This window comes from Andrena cerasifolii, chromosome 10 (genome assembly GCF_050908995.1).
Source record: "Andrena cerasifolii isolate SP2316 chromosome 10, iyAndCera1_principal, whole genome shotgun sequence".
Classification (NCBI taxonomy): Eukaryota; Metazoa; Arthropoda; class Insecta; order Hymenoptera; family Andrenidae; genus Andrena; species Andrena cerasifolii.
Genome location: NC_135127.1, coordinates 9,657,082 through 9,674,683, shown reverse-complemented (window position 1 = coordinate 9,674,683; position 17,602 = coordinate 9,657,082). Strand labels below are relative to the sequence as shown.

The following is a 17,602-nucleotide window of genomic DNA, read 5'->3' as shown; positions in this document are numbered from 1 at the left end:
GTTCAGTGGCAATCGATACTGTCTCGATATGTGCGATGCTCCGAGTCCAAGGTCATTTAGATATCCTAACATATGCTGCCATCTATGTTGCACTTTGTGCAAGCGTGTTACACGAGCGGCTAACTCGTATTAATTTTTTAAACATTTTCTGACAGCGATCGAGCAAGTAAACGTGGGCAAGTTTTCAACCACTTCGACGAATTTAATGACTCTCTTACGTTGTACTTAATGAAAATGCGTAATTTGCGTGCAGTGTGAGTTACATAACCTGTTTACGAGCCGACCGAAGACTCGCAGTCGATATTTAGTCGAGCGACGTGTTTCTGTAATTTAACGGAATCCAGAATCTCACTTTTATTTAATCCAAGTATTTTTGCATTTTCCTATAAGCAGTGACTCCTACATTCATAATGCTCCGACTGTTCACATCTTTGCGTCCTCAGGCTTGCAAGGTAAGTTACTACTATTTAAGCACGCGAACGGAGAAGGCGGAATTTCTGATTTTCTGTATGGTACATTCGCAGGCCTTTGCTGCAGCATCGATTCTGACGAAAGCGAAGAATCCAACGTTAGTAGAAAATGCTCGCAGCATCTGTGTTAGTTCTAAGCTCCTATGCTGTCGCGTTCAGGGACCTCAGGTTCAAAAACCCGCACCAGATTTCTGCGGGACCGCGGTGGTCGACGGTGACTTCAAAGAAATAAAATTAGAAGGCTACAGAGGGAAATACGTTGTTCTATTTTTTTACCCTCTAGATTTGTAAGTGATAAATGATCGCAGTCCGAAGTGAGCTAAATTGTTAACGAAACTAAATCCAGGTTCTCGTTTGTAGCACGTTCGTATGCCCGACAGAGTTGATAGCGTTCAGTGAACGAATCTCAGAGTTCAAGGCCCTGGGCACGCAAGTGATCGGGGTCTCAACTGATTCCCACTTCAGCCACTTGGCGTGGATCAACACACCGAGAAAACAGGGTGGGCTGGGTGGAAACTTGGGCTACCCACTGCTCAGCGATTTTAACAAACAAATATCAACTAAATATGGTGTCCTGCTCCAAGATGCCGGAATTGCCTTAAGAGGACTTTTCATCATAGACAAGGATGGAATACTCAGGCAATTCAGCGTGAACGATTTACCCGTGGGCAGAAGCGTGGAGGAGACGCTGAGGCTCCTTAAGGCCTTCCAATTTGTCGAGAAGCACGGAGAAGTCTGTCCAGCGAACTGGCAGCCGGATTCCAAGACGATCAAACCGAACCCGAAAGAGAGCAAGGAATACTTTGAGTCAGTGAATTAAGCGGCGAGTATAACAATTTTTATACGACGATGTAATGTAATGTAAAATAATATATAAATAAAACGGCAACACAAATCTGCAGATCGTGTTTATTTCATCCTCCCCCATCGTTTCCTTTAATTACAACATTCGCGACTGATAATTTTTCCCCGATCCGTTAACGAAGTGAAACGGCAGTTCCCCCTTTTCGGAACGGAACATCGGGGAGAGAGCAAACGAATAACCGAAGGCACGCGTGTTTGTATGATCGAGCTTCTCGTAGGTAGAAGTTTATTTTTCCCAATAAGGTGGAGGGTGTGCGCGCTCGGGGGGTGCTTCAATCAGAGGCGAAAGGGCACCAAGGGCTCGCGGTGCTCGAATAGAAAGCAGGAGGGGAAGAAAAAGGTGCGTGAACGCTCGTATGTACGCGTGTGATGCAGAGGATCGAGGGGTGAATTCCGGAGAGCAATCTTGTGCTGGTTAATTTGATTCTTTGTGGCGATGGAAGTAATAGAGCGGCGGGTCAAATCTCTCAGAGGCCGTTCCGGATTACCCACTCTCTCTTCCGTCGTTTTCGCTACAAAAGCCCTTCCCCTTCGAATTTACGTAGGCAAGGGACGCTGGGTGTCATAGAGACCGACCACTACCCCTACTTGGGTAATAACAGAGTAGTTTCTCTAAAAATTGTCCTCTCCTAACAATTACTTCCACTGTTCAGCTTCTTCTACGAACGTTGTAATTTATTTTCCCTTAACGTCTCTCTGTGGCAAATTTTGCCAGAAGTTCGAAACGCACGAAGAAGAAACAGCTTGTGGAAAAATCAACGCTGGCGCAACAGAGGTAACTACCGCCGTCGAGGTGTAAAGACAGAGAGCTCCAATTAAGCTGTAGATTCGATAGGGAAGGGTGTCGAGGAGGAGGCTGATTCCTGAGACCGTGATAAATTTATAAGAGAGAGCTTATTATTCCGCGAAGCAGATACCGTCGCCGGCGACGCCCCGAAGGAAGGGATGAAGTAACCGGAGAAGAGGGTGGTGGCGTAAGATAGACAGGGTACTGAGAGGGAAAAACTGAAAAGCGACGCCCGAGATAAACGGCTCATCCTCTCTCGCCCTACAGAATCCAATCCTGTCCTTTGCAAGCCGAATTCTCGGGATTAAACATATTTCAGGGAGCAGACCTAACTCGTGTCTTTGAGCCGCTAGGATTTACTTCCAAGCGTCGGCACGAAGATCGATGATAAATCTAACTCTAAACTCTATAAACTCTGTATAGACAGAACTACCCCTCCTGGGTTTCGGATAATTAAAAACTGCACACACACGTTTCCCTTCTCCTATTTTTCCCCATTGAAATGCTCAAAGAGCCAAGACCACCGTTAGATAGCGATTCCTCCCTGTCGCGGTATCCTTTTTTTTGTGTCGCGGTGGATGAAGAGCGGGAGTATGGAAAGCGGGGTCCAGCAAATGCTGAATATAACCGGCTGAAATCGTAGAAAGGAGCTTACGGATTAAACCGTGGCCACAATAGCGAGATTGATTTTTTCCATTGATTCGCGTTCATCCCTTCGGGAAGTTTGCAGAATCGAATCACGCTACTCCTCCTCCCTTTTGCGCTCGATTCCTGGCCAGGACGGCGGGTATCGATTTTCCTTTTGACGCTCGCCGATTCGTCGGTAATGTCCGTCCGATTAAGAGTGAGCCGTGGATTATGTCGTCGCCGGGACGGAGGGATTTTCCTGTTCTAATCGACTTCCTAGTCGCCTATCGCCGCCGGTTTGTTCCACCCCCGCGATTGTTGGGGCTACTGTACGGCTTCCCGTTCTAATTGCTCCTCTTGTTGCCCGTAACTAACGCTTAAACGACCTTAACATTTCTCCTCGTTATCCCTATTTCTCTGCGCGAAATAGGGATTCTTCAGTCGGCAGATAGTTCGCCGTCAATTTACATGTCGGAGTTAATCCAGGGACGTTAAAGATGCCGCGTCCAGGAGAATCGCTTCAAAGCGAGCGACTCTATCGCGGTCAACGTCATTAGCTTTCCCACCGCGCCGGCCGGCCGTTCTTCGCCGGCGGAGAAAAACTCAGCCGGCTCGTCGATTATTGTTAGGACCAGCGATCGAAGCGAACGAGCCAGCGAGCGCGTCAAAGAGGATCCTCTCTATCGTTTCTCGTGAAATAGAACTCGCTCCCGTCGTTTGAGCCTCTTTAGGCCCTCCACCCTACTCTCAAAGTCCCCGGCCCGCTCTTCTCCCCTCGCGGAGCCGTCTAATAACCTACCAGCTAGCGACTGCTCGCGAAAAAGGAACATTTTCTTAAAGGAGCATTCAGAGCGCGGCTTGATAGGTGGATATTATAGTAGCTGGGGGTTACCCTCGGTGGTTCGACGCCGGCAGGGATGGCTGGAGGGCGAGGAGGGAAACGTGGCGCGGCCACGAAAACGAGGAGACACCGTCAGAGGGGTTGCTCGGTGGTGGAGTGAGAGAGGGGATGCATCCATCCATATCCATCCCGGGGTGGCTACCAGGGCTTTGATTACTTGTTTTAATCTTCCGACTGCCGACTGGGCGAGCATCTGTCACTCAAAATCCGTAATTGCGCGCGCGGTCCTCCACCCCTTCGCGGCAACCACCCTCGGGCCTCTGCCCGCCCATCACGGGGCTCCGAGGGGCCGGGTTCTTGGCTTTGAGCATCGCCATTACCTTTCTTATTGCTCGTTTAGCACTTTCACACTGGCCTTCCGGTTACCGGAGCGCATTCGAAGGCGATCGGCTAATCGGATTAGCTGCTGCGCTCGTCGAATTCCTGCCACCGCTCTTCTGGGATCTGGTAGCCATGGTTTTCGACGGGCAGCGCGCGACCTTTCGCAACGGGCTGAGTTACCCGGAAATTCCGAATAGATCCCGGCGAGCGAAATCACGTTCCTACGGTGACTCGAAAGCTCGTCGAGATGAATTGTAAATGGTCGACGCATGGAGATGTGTCTGCAGGATGACGCGGAGGAGTGCCTCATTGTGTCGCGGACACTTGTAATTAAAGCTGGCATTAAGTGCGCTTTGATAGGTACACTGCCACCCCCCTCTAGGTGAACGTAAACAACGAGCTGTTTTGTCGCCCGATTCGCGACTCGAGCGGCCAATGGCAGCGACAAAAGGTGCATTTAGCTAAATGCGAACGCGCGAGCTCGTGCGTCGCATTGTTTTGATCCAGTTTGAGTGGGCGCAATTAGATCACGGCTACACGAGAGAGTTTCGTGCCCCGTGGGCCGATTGGCTTCGTTTCAGGCCGTAGACGCGGGGTGGGCTGGTGAACAGGGGGGGGGGGGGGTTGGAGGTTGCAGTTTTAGCGTGGAGGGTGCAGCGAGCGGGGCGGTGGCGTGTCGCGAATCTCTTTTCATCGATCTGATGACCACCTCGTCCATTCGTGCGGTAAGTGGATAGCGCGGGTTGGGGTGGACGGTGCCTTGTCCGAGAGCCAGCTACATCAGAGGGGGTGGTTCGTTCATTTAATACCGTACCGGGCTTTTTTTCTCCTCTGGCGACCGCTAAACGCGCGCATCACCGGAAGGTAGCTTCATTGCACCCGCCTATCACGTGAAGCTTCCTGGGTATCGGCTTTTGTTTTATCGAGGGGGGTAGCCAGGGAGGGGTGGAAGTTGCAAATTTATGGAAAAAGCGATAGGATACTCTCGGAGGATCAACCACTCTGATAAACTTCGGCAGCGATTGGGGTGATTCTAAAACTTCAAAACTAACAATAAGCCTCTGTAAAAATTAGGGGACCAGTGGAAAACAGGCACATGCCACATAAATTTGCGTTTTTTGCAGCATTAATTAGTTCCTGCAATGTAGTGTAATTCCACCACCTCCTAATATAATAGCACGTGCGTTTCTCCCAGCAAAATCATATTAAAATTTTTTCGCGTTGTGAAAAAACAAATGTAGTGGAAGAGGGGCCCATGTCACACACATCTTACAATGTTTTCAAAATGGATATAACCGATAGAGAGTTTAAGTATTTATACTATTATTTCTTAGGTATTTACTAAATACACAACACATATTTAGCAATATAATTGTACAATTTGTTAAAAAATATTCAAATTATAGGAGCTAATAACCAATGATTTACTCGAAGTAAAATGCACTAAAAACTGACCTAGTAGAAGTAATTTTTCAGCAAAAATTTGATAATAGTTGTCATTTACCATCTAGTTCAAGTAGCGCTTAAAATAATTAGAATATCGTACCGCATTTCTTATGAAAATAATTTCTCCTTCGACCTATTTTCCTCTAAAATCAGAAAACGTTGGCATGTGCTTGTTTTCCACTGGGATCCTCAAATGTAAAACAACTTTTTAGCACCCGTAGGGGAGACCGGGGCTGGTTGATACAGGGGCAGGTTGATACAGTCGAATTATCTCGACACCGTATATATGTAGCTCCATTTTGGCGAGATACGTGAAGTTTGTTGTTCAATTCTTTACTATGATCTCTTTAAAATCGCATAACTTTTTGAAAATTGGTCCAAACGACTTGAGTTTTTTTTAGAAGCTAGCGCAATTAGTTTTCTAGCTGACGTGTGTCGTCGTTTTGAAAAAAATTGAAATTGAAAAAATTTCGATCTTCTTCCATCGAATCGTGTAGCTACTTCTACAACCCCCTACCCCTCCCAAGAAAATTCAGCCGAACGTTCGACGAAGAATGACAAGACACGAAGGCTGAAGCAAGGAGACGGAACACTCTCGGCAGGAGACTCAGTGTCTCCGTCGAAACGCGACGTAATCGTTCCTCCGTCCGATTTAATCTGCCCGATTCAACCCCCGTCCCCCAGAAGCACCGAGGGGGGGGGGGGGCGCAATCTCGGCGACCGTGAATATACCATGAGCAAGAAAAGAAGAAGCGTTTCGCCGGGATTTTCGCCCGCCGCTGCTGCTCCTCTCTCTAATTGTCGGAGTCATTCGGTCCTTTCAAAACGGAACAGATGCACCGACCTGTATTCGAGAGACCGTCGGAGGGGGGCTGGTCCCCGGGTGGATGTCTCTTGGGGTTATTTTCAGTCGATTATCCGCCCGAGAGTAGGATCAACGCTGGTAGTTCACCCCCACGGGCAACGGACACGACGGGGTCTATTAGTGGACCTGGGACCGGAGGGGGGTTGAAACGGGCGACTTAATTTTCGTCTTTGGCTCGCGTGGACGCGCGGCGAAGCCTCAGAATCCAGCCGCCGGGACCGGGACCCGATTGTTTCGCCGATGCTTCGTCATTGGTCGCGCGTGCAATCCTGACGAATTGACGTCGGGACACGCGACGCTCTTTTGTCCTGGCAAAAGCGCATCGCCCCTTCTATGAACGCTTTTTTCATGTACGCGCTGCTGTTTTTTTTTTATTTCAAAGAGACGATTCGAACGGAGAAATTATTATCGCAACCGGGGGTGGGGCGAGGATATTCCCCTCAGTCGAGAGTGAAACTTTATTTGAAATCTAGCTGCATTTAGCGAACTGTAGACACAACTTCTTGGGGAGTTCAGGAAGCAAAGGGTAAGGGGTTGTTTGACGAAGACTCGTTCCATTCTTACATCCCATCTGTTGTCTATATTTCTAAACTAGCTTTACTACTCGGCTTCGCCCGAAATTTAGATTCTGATTTTATAAAAACAAATACATTGTTTTCAGTGTTTTGTTTTGTGAAAATGGTCACATTCATCTGGATTAGTCAGGCGTAATGAGCTAAGCCACGTTTCGTGTTCCCAGAGGTTATCGTTCGAATGTTTTTAGGCGAAAGACAAACACGCAAACATATAGAAGCTCTCTGCTTTATATATTAAGGTAATCAGTGACGAACGATTACATCGTTTAAGAAGCAAATTGATCGACTGAGCGTAATTTAAGTAGAACAGGGTCAGCATAGGGCAGACACTCGAGAGAGAGGAGGATTCCTAAAACGCGACTCCCTCGATGACCTGATAAATGAATACTCGAGCGATTAAGGGAATATCGTCGGAGCACGAGGGGGGGCGGAAACAGAAGCCGTGGCTCACGAAGCGTGCAAAGGTGGAGCAGTTGTATCTTATCTCACGTGTAATCAACATCGTCCACCCCAACTGCGACGCTCCTAAAGCTCCAGTAATTACTTAGATGGACGTGTCCGAACCTTTGACACGACCACCCTCGAGAAATAAAACGCGCCCACCTCTGTTGTCGATGCTTACGGGCGGACAAAGAGGAGCGAGGTTAAGATTCGTTTAATCCTCCAAATTAATTACTCTTGATCGACGAGAAGTTTGCCGTGCCGTCGACGGAGCTCGCTCTCTCTCTCTGTTCAATGAGCACCGCGTGGATTTCAACGATTATTTATTCTGTCCAATGAATTTCTCATTGATCGATCTTGCCGCGCGGCTTACGTGTTAAATGGAAGTTGCCATCCGGGGACAGGGGACCGGTGGTAATCGCGATTGCAGTCGAGCAATTAGCCTGCTGCATCCGAACGCGGCGGGAAAGGGAATAATGCGAAACGAGAACGCGCATGATTAATAATCGTGCGAGCATTGGCTGTGTCGGCGTTTATCCGTTGCACCCTGCCAGACGGACGTATGGAAATATCTCTTAATTCGTCCCATTTCGCTGTAATTGCGCTGTTTGATTGACTCGCGGCGAAATTAACAGCGATCGTGGATGGAGCTTTCGTTAAATTATCGTTTGGATGATTCCAGAATACTGATAATAGGTTTTGCATAATTTTGTATTGTCCGCGAGGGAATTAGAAGGAAATCTAAATAACGAATATGCATTCTTCATTTCTGTCTATGGAATAGCTTCGTTAGCAGCGATGGAAGAACTAATGCAACTTGAGGAACACGCGACTTGAACACTAGCACATTCGAGGGAAATTTTAATGGACAAGGAAGATGATATAGAAGCTCAAGAGCGAAGGAATGTTTAAAGTACTACTCCCATTATCACAGCAGGTATTGTCACTAATAACGCGACATTGTGAAATGATTAAAAGTCGAAGGTTCGTGGGTCGCGACGATTAATTGGCGATTGCCAAAGAAGGCCGATCGAGGAGCAGACTGATGGTCAAGTAGATAGTACCACCTGTCTATTAGCCCTTGGTATCCCCGGGTATCGGTGTTGTTGATCCTTTTCTGGACCCCGGGCGAGTGCTTCGTTAATTAATCTGGCAGCGACGAGACTCGGCCGGCTCAAAGGCACCCTTTTTCGCTCGGGTTCATCCATCCATTTACTTGCTGCGTGCGATCTCTTTCCTCCCGCGTTTCAGGATCAACGCGGGAGACAACGACCGACCAGATAATTATAGTCGCGTAAAAAGATGAAGAAAAAAGGTGGACAGTAACGAAGGAACGGGGAGCCTGTACGTGCCAAGAGCTCTAACATTAGTCACCAAGGTGGTAAGTACGTGGTACTCCGTGCAATTATTAATCGTCCGCGAGTGCACCTCGAACTCCCACAGATTTTTGCACCCTCGATTCTCTTTACGTTTTTTAAAAAATACACGTTCGTACAGAGCAGACGGGGAAGCGGAGAGGTTTACAGCGACGGACGTGAGTGCGCGTTTCGAAATCGCGAAAACAATGACGGAGTGGAAAAGAGAAGGGAAAAATGACAGGAGCCGCGATTTAATTAGCGGTGTGAGCGTTCCCTCCTGGTGATCAGCGTGCCTGGTTGGAAAATGGAGCAGCGATATTTAGCGAAACGGAGCGCAGCCGCGAGAATGCCGATTGAAATTTCGTCGAAAGGGTTGATTAGTACCCGTCCTCTCCCTCGCTCCTCCCCTCTTCCTCCCTCTTGCAGCATTAGAGCTGACGGCGGCGTATTGTGAATTGTAATACGATCACGCGGCATTGTGCCGGCTCTCCAACATATGCGACCGACCTGCCCGCCCGGTGCACCGTGCACACGTTTCCAGGCGTGTATGCGCGAGCGTACGAAAGCGAGGCACTTTCGGGGGAAAAGGAATAAGAAGCGTGCCGTTCGTTATTTCGAACAATGCCTCCACTTCGCGGCGGAACGGGGGAGGGACAGCGAGGCTGCGGCGAATCGTGGAATTTCGCAAAAATTTTCCGGACGCCATTCTTGGCGGAGGGAGCGTTGAAAAGCGGTTCGGAGCTTTCAGGGTGAAGTAGATTAAACAAGCTACGAATGCAGAATTCTTGCCCTGTAATTTATATCCCAAACTGTTGGAAATAAAACAGCTGTTCTTCAAGCACTCGCATTAAAATTAAAAGCACCAGCGACGAGCATATGAACATCGTTTTGAGGAGGGAGCAGGTAGAGCGGGAAACACCCCCGAAACACGCCTCGATCTCCACGGGGCTTGATCGAAAGTCGAATCCCGCAGGAAGATTGACGCGAGCTCGCGAGCTTGGAACTAAAAGGGATAGAGGGAGAAAGGGCTGCGGAGGGGCTTATACCGCGCTGCCAGATCGAATTGCTTTTTACAGAGGACGGTCGCGCGAGATATCGAACGTGTGCGCGTGCATAAGAAGGCGATTGTGTACGGATTCGCAGTCTGCTTTTCTGTGTTAACTCGCCCCCGCGCTGTGTGCGTGCGCGTACGTAGGAAAAGAGAGAGAGAGAGAGAGAGAAAAAGGAACGTGAAACGTTGGTAGGCACATGATGCGTGTGGGGCGCGGCGGACAGGCATAAAAGAGCAAGCGAAAAAGGGAGCCTCTTTTTAATCTAGCGACGATTCGCAACCCCCGGCTCCTTTTATAGTTACGCGCTTAGTGCTTATACCCATTGACTCTCTCCACTCTTGCTCCCGTTCACTCTCTCCTCTCTCTTTCGCTTTTCCTCTTTGTCGTCGTGTCGGAGCCGGTTTCCTCTGTGACCGAGGGCCCGAACCAGTCCTCCTTCCGCCCCCGCTCGGACCTTTTCCCCGAGTTCGGATCCCGGCCGGGCCGAGCGACGATCGTACTACTTCAAGTCGGACAACGCGGCTCCACTTGCCTCGCGTTTCTCTCGGAACACTCTCCTCGACGTTCCGAGGGGTCGCGGCGCTTTGGCGAGCCTCTGGCTCTCTGCGCGAACGATTTCGAGGATGTGACGATGAAGAGGGATGGAGGGAGGATAAATGAGATGGTGGATCGGGGACAGAGAGGTGTCGCCTGTTGTTGGATTAATCTCTATTAATCTCTAATCTCTATTAATCTTATTCACGGGTTGCTGATAGAGTTCATCGATTAGTCAATAATGTTTCTTCGTTAAAGTCGTGAAATGTTTTACGCACCCCGTGAAAAGAAGCAAAGAACCCAGTTCTACGTGCTCTTCATGCGCGCAATCAACGCGCGTCGACTAAGATTTACCTTGCAATCACCCTCTCGAGCGACGCGCCACGCAATCAACCCCTCGAATCAGCGCCCCCGCTATCGCGCCTCTCCCCGCAATTCCTCCAATTCCAGACCACTCATCTCCTCCCCGAAGAAGCCGTGTCGTGTCATCGTGGCCGGCTAACGAGCGTCTGATCGCGCGGCCGGGGTGCGGCCGCGGAAACCTTTGTCCCGTGGTCGCGATAGATTTTTCCAAAAAATTATTCCATTAGAGTAATTGTCCCGCGGCGCCGGATAATAACGGTCACGGAAGGATCGCGATAATGGCCGCCATAAATTGGCCGAGGCCAGCAGAGCGGCGTCATCTGCGCCGTCTGGCCTTTTTTTTTCTTCCGCGCAGCTGTCGCGAAGTCGCCGCGCTTTATCAGCCCTGGTAATTAACTCGATTAGCCGGGCGATGAAGCTTTAAACAAATGAGCCGACTTCTGTGCTACAGCAATTAACGGGCCGCTCCGCCTAGCCGGTATCGATTGAGCTGCATCGCGAATCACGCGAATTACGCGACACTTGCGTGAACCTTCGTCATACTTCGAGGGTGCTGTTTAAACAGAGGTCGTTCGGGTGGTCACGCGACTCTCCCCCGCTCGGATCGCGGATGTTTAATTTACTAACGACCGGGGATCCCTTCTGCGTCGCGGAGAACGTTCAACCATTAGGAATTACCGATTCCTTTCTCTGGCCCAGAGTGACGCCTACGAGTTGACGTAGCTGACGTGGAATCGGCCGTGCTGTGGGGTCCTGGACCCCCGCGGACTTGGAAATTCGTGTATTCTTCGGAGGAATTGGGCTCGCTCGTGTTTTGATGGCACCGTTGCATCGATCACGAGATTTGTTGGGAGACAACGACATGGGCAGAATGGCTCAGTGAAGGGGAAAATAAACGAGGGGTCCCCGATGCCGAGTGGAGAGTGTGTATTCATGGTCTACTTCGTGTGCTCAGGGGTTTTGGAATTTATGTGGGGCCACTTAGCCCCCCTGTGATCTATACTCTTTTTATGGACTCGGATTCAAATGTATATTAGATTATAAGCTTATTTCTGGGGACTCACAGTAGGCTGTATTTTCTGGACGTTATAGATTATTTTTACAAAGTTCTCTATGTAGAAGTCGCGGGAAGTATTAAGATTGTTGTCTAAGCAGCTTCGATCTACACGGCTGACCGTAAGGAATTTGGCAATTAATTGTGATTTACGTTAATGTCAGCACTGATTCTGAATGATCTACTTTTGATTTCCCTCTGCTGTATTTGAATCTGCTTTCGAATCTATAACTTGGAGAAGGGGAAGAGTTAGTTGTTACTGTTAACATCTGCTTGTAGGTTTCAAGTATTTTCCTATTAAAAAAGAGCCCAGATCTGGAATCTACCCTTGTAAATCGTTTCATCAAGAACGCTAACTTTCGGGGGGATTCTCGTCTAACAGCCACAAAAGCAACTGATATTTAAGAATTTTTTTTTAAACAAACTGTTGGTCATATTGGATTAAACTATTTTGGGATCTAAGGAGGGATCTTTAAGCTTGCAGAAAATATTTTTTTCTGTCCGAGATTAAAGCCAGGGTAGAAGTAATGAGACCAATCACCTAAGGGATGATCGAAGAATAGATTCTGCCCAAGATTTCGTGAATTCGCCGGTGTAACACGATCGTCACTTACTAGAGACCTCGAAGAAGGACACGGGGGCTTCGAGACCGTTGTCATCCCCTTCGACGTGTTAAATTACCCTGAGACTGGGGCGCGCGGGAACGGCAACGGGGGAGGTGTGCAACTCGACTCTAGATTGCAGCCGACAATAAGAGCCGGTGAATTCTCGATTCCCTGGCAAACAGAATCCTAACACGGTTTTTCGAATCCGAGAAACCTCTATTCAGGGGAGGGTGTGCCCAGAGGGGGCTAATTGACGGGTGTTTGGATGCTCGGGGGGAAGATTTTTGAAAGGTGCGAGGTTCGACATAACACGCTCTCTCTTTCTCTCCAAGGATTTAACAGGGTGTTGGAAAACGAGCAGAGGCGCGTGTTTTTTTTGGTAGCAGCAATTTGTGGTGGTTTATTTTACTCGAAGCGCGTAGAAATTGTTAACCATAATGGAGAACATTGTTTAAATGTGGTTGGAAACTTGAAGTTACTTTGATAATTCTAATTTCTATCACCGCTTTGATTCTTCTACTAATTACTGAAATCTTTGCAGATTTTCTGTCGAGGTACCATTCTCTACGAAAATCATTCCTATTTATTTCCTCCACAGTTTGAATGCTCGTTGATCTTTAGCAGGTATCGACATTATCGAGGTCGCTCTTTCAATATTGTAAGAACCTATCAGAGATTACGGTATCGTAGAAGGTCGCGAGTCGTTAGTGATGGTCGTGATTTAACGATGCGTCGACAATCCTCGTAGAAGCCACCCTTCCGTTTTTCACGACGAATGGAATGGAAGGAAATAGATGTTTCCTTTCTCCTCCTCCTTTTAGCAACGATATCGACGAACGGCTGAATTTTCCAATCGGCTTGTTAGCAATTGGGAAAACGTTGTTCCGCAGCGGACACAACTGTACAAGAGTAACTGGAACGAAATTGGAATCGATCGATCGACTGGTACACGCTTGTGGATAACATCCTTTCATCGCAATTACCGAGTTAATGAGCCGCTTTAAATATCCAATGCCGTCGTTTATTAACGGTATAAATCGTGTTTAATCAATCGAGCTGCGATTAATCCACTCGTCGCCATCGGCCATGCGGAATTAATGTTCTTCGACATCGGTTACACTTCAACGTGATTCAGTTCTCGTTGTTTCCCCTTTCTACGCAGCTTCTTCATCCGGGTATATCTCCCGATGCGTCAACTAATGCTTAACTATACTCGTAATCGTCCTCCATGGTATTTAAAACGTGCACCGAGAAACTCGATAAAATACAACTAATCGGAACGCAGCATTTGCAATTCGGACGTACCTATCATTAAATCTGCATTACTCATGCTGTGTTTAAGCAAATATTCTGACAAACTGTATAAGCACATCCTGCTATGTTTTAGCTTTGCTTTTGGTGGAAACGGTTCCATAAGAATGTATAGAAGCTAATTTTTTTTAGCTTAAAAGGTCCCGAACCCGAAAATTAAAAAAATTCTGAAACTTTATGAATATGTAGGGGATTTCCTCCTGATTACAATGCAATTTTTGTTTGCTGCCCAAATTCACTCGAAGAGGCTGAAATTAACCTCTGAAAATTCGGTTATTTTCCGATTTTGTGTTATAACTCGCGAACTGTAAGAGACAGGAAAAAGTTTAAAAGCAAAAGCTACTTCTTTTAATTAGATCTATCATTTGGTAGAACAATTATTTTATAGTTCACGAGTTATAAGACAAAATCGGAAAATAACCGGATGTTTAGGGGTTAATTTCACTTCCTTCGAGTGAATTTGGGCGGCAAACAAAAATTGCATTGTAATCAGGAGTAAATCCCCTGCAAATTCACAAAGTTTCAGAATTTCTTGAATTTTCGTATTCGTGATGTTCCCTTGTTAGCTTCTACGTGGATTCCCGGCTTTAGTTCGCGCTTCTAAGCAGAAAACCCTACTCTTCGAGTACTAATTACTCAAATATCCTTCAGATTAAATATAGAACAAATTTTTTCTCCACAACTTCTGCATCACCCTAGCCTCCATTACTCCTCTATTTCTAATCAGAATCCTACCCCAACCTACATTCCCCTGCAACTTATCGATAGCTCCCTAATCACAAACAGAAGATTCTCAGCGACCTCCATGTACCCACGATCCGAAGTTGAATTTCCCAAAGAAACCCGCCCCCGGAACGGCCTGAACCACCCAACCACCCACCCCCAATTCTGGAATCGGCTCATATCTCCGAAGGACACTTGCCAACGACGGCGCAATCGGATTTCAAACGAGACCGCGGGCAGGCATGCAGAGCACGGGATGCGCAGGCGGTAGTCTCGATATGATCGAGTCCCAAAGGGCGGCGAAAAGGGCACGGACGTGTTGCTGGGAGCGCAGCCCGTGCCGACGGGGTGGGAGCTGGCCGTAGAAAGGAAGACAGTAAACGGCGCAAAGAGGGCGGAGAAGAAAGGACAGCGGAGGCGAAATAAAACTGAAACGCCGGCTAGGGCGAGGAGCATGAGGCTCCGGGGTGGGCGGGAGGGAGGGGGAGGGAGGGATGGAATCGCTCCACGGATGAAAGGCTCGTGGAGAGATCAGAGGCGAGGAAAAAGAGGCGAAAGGTGCGATGGCGCGCGACGGGGTGTGAGAACGATGATTGAAGTGCACGTAAGTGCTTACGTGCGCGTACTTACTCGGATATGCGCCGATGTGTAGGCGGATGCAGAAACGTGGCGGTGCAGCTTGGCATTGTCGTCCGTGTTCCCTCGTGGTCGCGCGCGCACCACCGCCAATGGCTCCTCTCCTCGGCCCTCCTCGACGGCAAACGGTGAATCTGCTTCGACCTGCACCAACCGACACGCGTACCCAGCGATTCCTCGCGAGCTACCCCTCGTCACCCAGCGACCCCCGATTCCTCACCATTCCGACGGTCCTCGATGACCGATACGCGAGATCTTTCGCCCTGTTCTTCATCGTGTCAACGTTCTACTTTGGTCAAGCGAATTTTAAACTAGACGCGAGGGTGTGGAGACACTGCGAGGTACTTTAGGGGAGGTTCTCGGTTTCAGAGTTTAAGGAATATTAACCTAACGAGGGAGACATTTTTTTTAAATTTTAGATTAATTTAAGCGAAGGTTAGGGCGCGTTAAACGAGAACTTTTGGAAACGGTACCACTTGTGAGTTTAAGGTGTTCGCACTTTTTCTTTTAAAATACACTTAGCCACGGACACTTGTGGTTGTCGGAGCTATTTGTCCCGAAACGTTTTAGGAAACTCGAGGGAAAGACGTTTCGACGTGACGATGCAGTTAAGCGCGAACCGAGCAACGTGACAATCGATGACCACTATCTATCCACTCGCGTCGACTCGATTGTATCATCGTACGACCACCGTGGTGCTACCGATTCGGTGTGCCGAGTTACGACACGCTCCGCGATGTTTTCATTATCGAGGCTTGCCGTAGACTGAACCGTGATATTGAAAATTACTATTCGCTCGGCAAAGGTGACTGTTTGGGCACGCGGTTCACAGGCTTTTCCGAGAATTGTTATTGAGCCTATTAACGGTGGGGACTCTGTTTTGCAACGTCACGCATCGCGGGACAGCGGGGAATGTTTGCGTCGACCTTCCAACCGAATTACCGCGTACGTTCTGAATTTCCCGGGGCTACAGTCGGTTCACCATGTTACAGCCATCTTAAATTAATTACTCCTCGATAATCGAAACCGCGGAGCGTGAATTACGGGGAAATGGCCACCACTTGGTATTTTAAACCCTTTTCAAAGGCCAGTTCTTTTCTGACGCTGTCGCGAGGGGTGTTTCCTCTGGAGAAGATAAATTCTCATTCTAAATCGCCTTGAAGTTGTCCCACGTATTACACAGAATGTATTTTATACCAAAAACGACGATATCTGAAAGGTAAAACGACGGAGTTCGGTCTGGACGATAGAACGATCCGCGAGGGTCGTCCATGGCGTCGAGAAGGGTGTTGGAGCGTGATAGAGAAAGGGTTTTCTGAACGACATCCACTGTGTATGGTTCAACGATCATTATTAGCGATTACGAAACGATCGGCTGTACAATAATTCGAGATCTCGGATCACAAATGTCCGTACAAAAACACGACGCGACAAACGGCGTGTCTTTAATTGACGTCTATAAGATAAGGTGGGTGTGACAATACAGTGCAAAGGTAGACGCCGGTATCTTCGAGACTCTACCGTTCCCTTTCAATAAAATTAATCGTTTAGATGCTTATCACAACAGGTAGAATATGTCGTAGGAACCCTGCCTGTGTCTTACTTCGACGTAACCCTAACAGTTAGTTACAATCTCTTAAACGGAATGTCTCGCGGTTAATACGCTTTACAAGAGAGAACCATACTTCCCTTTCGTCCACTTCGCTTTTGCAACGTCCCCGATTATCGAGCTCCCGAGCGATCCGTTCCGACCTCGTAGAAATGATCCTACACGCGGGAATCTAACAGGAAACGAAAAGGCGGATACCGAAACGGCCGAGATGAAACTAGAAGGAGAACTAATGGTAAGGGGTAGACAAAAATGGGGCAGAAGTGTGCTTGTCCCCCGCGCTCTTCGATGAAAATATCTTAAATATAATCGTTCCACGAGCAGTTTCTTATCGACAACTGACAGACTAGATACATACTTATATTACAATGTTCGACTTGCCGGAAGTCGCCAGTCGCGCTGGACCGCGACGACGTTTGGAAACCCGCCGAGGAGCGTCCCTTCCCTCTCGCGTTCGAGAGAACCACCGCGGTGCCGTTCGAACGGGTACGTGGCCCTTGCTTCGGGAACAGGGTTGTGAAAGACATAAGAACGCGGAGAAGCGTGAGATCGTCCCGGGGAGACGTCCGCGACGAAACGGAGAGGCGAACGTCCCCGATGGACAGACGTGGTCGACGGTTGGACCACTTTTGGCAACTCTACACTTTACAGATGAAACGAAAAAGAGGCTAATATCAACTTCAGAGGGAATCAGTTCTCGAATAGTTACTTGCACGTCCTTCCCCATAATTTTTAATTAGGGGCGAATTCCACTTGCGCCCAAGTCGTTCGAGAGTTTCATTAGGGTAGGTTTACCTGTACGCCGCTGGACGCAACGTGGAGAATTTCAAAGTCGATTTTCTCGAAAATCAAGCGCGATATGAAAAAAAGTTACTCTTTCTTTTCGATTTATAATAAGTTAATAAGTCGAGAAAAAGGAACAATTTTTTTTGCTATTGCGCTCCAGTTTCGAGGAAATCGACTTTGAAATTCTTGACGATGCGTCCAGCCGTGTACGGGAAAATGTAGTTTAATGAAAATCACGGGCGATTTGGGCGTAAGTGGAATTCGCCCTATGTTT

General features: G+C 48.2%; 1 protein-coding gene across 1 annotated transcript; it reads left to right on the top strand.

Annotated features, from left to right (window-relative positions):
* Positions 1-105: 105 nt before the first annotated feature.
* Tpx-3 (thioredoxin peroxidase 3) lies at positions 106-1,369 on the top strand. The gene is made up of 3 exons (XM_076822591.1): positions 106-452; positions 525-757; positions 831-1,369. The coding sequence occupies exons 1-3, from the start codon at positions 411-413 to the stop codon at positions 1,288-1,290; spliced, it is 735 nt and encodes a 244-aa protein (XP_076678706.1). The 5' UTR covers positions 106-410; the 3' UTR covers positions 1,291-1,369.
* The last annotated feature ends 16,233 nt before the right edge of the window (positions 1,370-17,602 follow it).